General features: G+C 45.6%; 1 protein-coding gene across 1 annotated transcript; it reads left to right on the top strand.

Annotated features, from left to right (window-relative positions):
- Window positions 1-612: 612 nt before the first annotated feature.
- Window positions 613-2,401, top strand: LOC126524543 (uncharacterized). The gene is made up of 2 exons (XM_050172842.3): window positions 613-1,525; window positions 1,810-2,401. Exons 1-2 carry the CDS (start codon window positions 861-863, stop codon window positions 2,399-2,401), a joined length of 1,257 nt encoding a protein of 418 aa, XP_050028799.1. The 5' UTR covers window positions 613-860.
- The last annotated feature ends 265 nt before the right edge of the window (window positions 2,402-2,666 follow it).

Below are 2,666 nucleotides of genomic sequence, written 5' to 3'. Positions count from 1 at the left end.
AGTTACATGACTCTGGCCTCACAGCTTCATAAGCTATGCATGGCTTTGTCATCGTTGTAGACGCCGAGTAAAGCCCACATAATGTTCAAAACATTAAGCACATCATGCGAGTTTGCATGCCTCTCTTGTGCTTGGTTTTCGCCATCCTCATCATCACTTTCCGTATGTCCTTTGTGCACACAGTGTGCACACTCTGGAAACACAGTGCACATGTCGTTCCTTAACTTTTTGTGCACAATCAAGTTGGTGTCCGCACATTAAAAGTCATCCAGCCCAACAGCGTCTGGCACGGTTGTTTTTTCATCCACTTTCATTTCCGTTAATTTATCGTTTCTTTATTTCATTTATTAAGCACAAGTAAGTTCCCCTATATAGTCCTTGGTGCCAGTGTTTGTTGGATTCTTATGATATGACTAATACCCCAGTCACACGGGCACTTTCGAAGTCCTTTGAGGTTAAGGAGCATTGAGCTTTCAAACGCCCATTAGTTCAAGGGAGATGTGTTGGTGCTACACGGTCTCCAGATGGTCTCCGTTGAAGCTTTTAACAGAAACCGCAACGTATCCTTAGCGCTGCCATCGCCTCGCAAGTAATAAAAAAATATGGCTCAAATGCGTCTTATAATAAATTAATATATATTTTTTCAGCAATATTTATTTTTTCTAATACATAGAAACATCAAAACAAAATGCACGCACAGTAAAAGCATTACTTTACCAAATACAGACGTAATTTTGTAATGATGGCCACCATGTGTGCCGCTTGCTATACCGCATGTTGGCGTCGATTCTTCGTTGTTGCCCTTGCTTCAGTTCGTTAGGTTAGTGTTCTCGCCTGTTTTCAAAGCAACGATTGTGAAGATGAGCTCCGACGCTGAAGATGCGCGAAAAAAGTATGAAATAGCACTGGCGATTGCTGCAGTGGCATCGTTAGAAATGGACGTCGAGGCATCAAGCAAAAGGGTGCGCGATATACGGCGGCGTCTCATCGCCAACAACTGCCTGTTGACGGCGCTCGCTTCATCGCGACGCGCAGTTCAGCGACGGGTCTGGGCCTATCGTCGCCATGAACAATGGTTCGAGAAAACGCTACCAAACCTTGGCAGCCGGCATTTCAAGCAGTCTTTCCGGGTATCGGAAACGACGTTCAGATACTTGGTTGACGTTTGCCGGCCAGCAATGCAACGACAAGCGACCAACATGCGCGAGTGCGTCGCCCTAGAAAAGCGTGTGGCGGTGAGCTTGTATAAGCTGTGCTCGTGCGCGGAGGACAGGGCAATAGCAGACATCTTTGGCATTGGTCGTTCTACCGTGAACGTGATCTACAGGGAATTTTGTGCGACTGTTGTTGCCACCCTCGAGAAAGAATGGGTCAAAATGCCTTCACCGGACGACATGCCAGCGCACATAAAAGAATTTCAGGCAGTGTGCGACTTTCCGCAAGGCGTCGGGGCCCTGGACGGCTGTCGCATACCAGTATCGCCGCCAAAGGAGCACGCAAGTGATTACTACAACTACAAAGGCTGGTAAGTATCTCTCTCTGGGTCGTTTTGTTGTTGACGTGATGAATAATTATGGCTGTAGTTGATGAAAACGTTTCACCAAATTGAAGGATTAACATTTAACATTGCCTTCGTTAAATGTTTTCAAAGCAATTAAAAGATAAATGCTAGGCTTGCTGCACGTTTTGACATTTCACCAGTCATAACGCTCGTTCTTAATGGTGCACTATGACCTGTGTAAGTGTAATTCGTTGCTTTTTATTTCCTGGTGCTATGTAACTTAATAGTTATGACGTTGTTCTTTGCAGGTACAGCATCATATTGCTCGCCCTGGTCGACCATAAGTACCGGTTCAGGTACGTGAACGTCGGTTCACCAGGGCGCTGTCACGATGCGTATGTGTACCGCCAGTCAGTATTGGCCGATATGGTTGAGGGACCCTTGTTCCAAGCCCCAACAGCAACAATCAGCGGAGTTGTGGTACCACCGTTGATCCTGTGCGACCAGGCGTTTCCGCTGACTTCTAACTTGATGAAACCCTTCAAGAGCTTTGGAGAGAACGATCTGCACAGGTCGTACAACTATAATTTATCAAGGTCCCGAAGGATTGTTGAAAACGCGTTCGGGAGGCTCAAAGCTCGATTTAGGCTGGTTCTTAAGAAAATGGACGCCGACATTACGAATGTGCCAATGATCGTAAGGGCCTGTTGTGTGCTCCACAACATATGTGAACACTTTTCAGACTCTCTTTCACAGCAGTGGCTGCAAGAGTCTGATATTGAAAGTATGGTGTATGTGCAACCTGAACATTCTACAGATGTGCAAGTTGGGAGTGGACCAGATGTTCGAGGAGCCCTCGTTGAATATTACCGCGAGCGTGAAGGCCACCAAAGTTTGTGATGCAGGGCTGTGTTCAGTTTGCTGCGCTGCTCTTCATTGTCCACTTGTACGCACACATATCCACGTTTTTTTGTTTCCCCCTTTGAATTCTCTGTGAAATAGAAAAGCAGTTTCTAAGTCAAAATAGCTACATCACTGAATGTTAGTGGGGTCATCATGTTGCTTCACAAGTTATCTTTATCACAGAAACAACAAAGTTGCCTGCATGATTATGTGCATTAGAGTGATGCGAAATAGTATCAAATATTTTGCAGGCCTTTTATCA

Source organism: Dermacentor andersoni, chromosome 3, assembly GCF_023375885.2.
Source record: "Dermacentor andersoni chromosome 3, qqDerAnde1_hic_scaffold, whole genome shotgun sequence".
NCBI lineage: Eukaryota > Metazoa > Arthropoda > Arachnida > Ixodida > Ixodidae > Dermacentor > Dermacentor andersoni.
The sequence above is the reverse complement of the archived record's forward strand: the minus strand, read 5'-3'. Positions and strand labels throughout refer to the sequence as shown.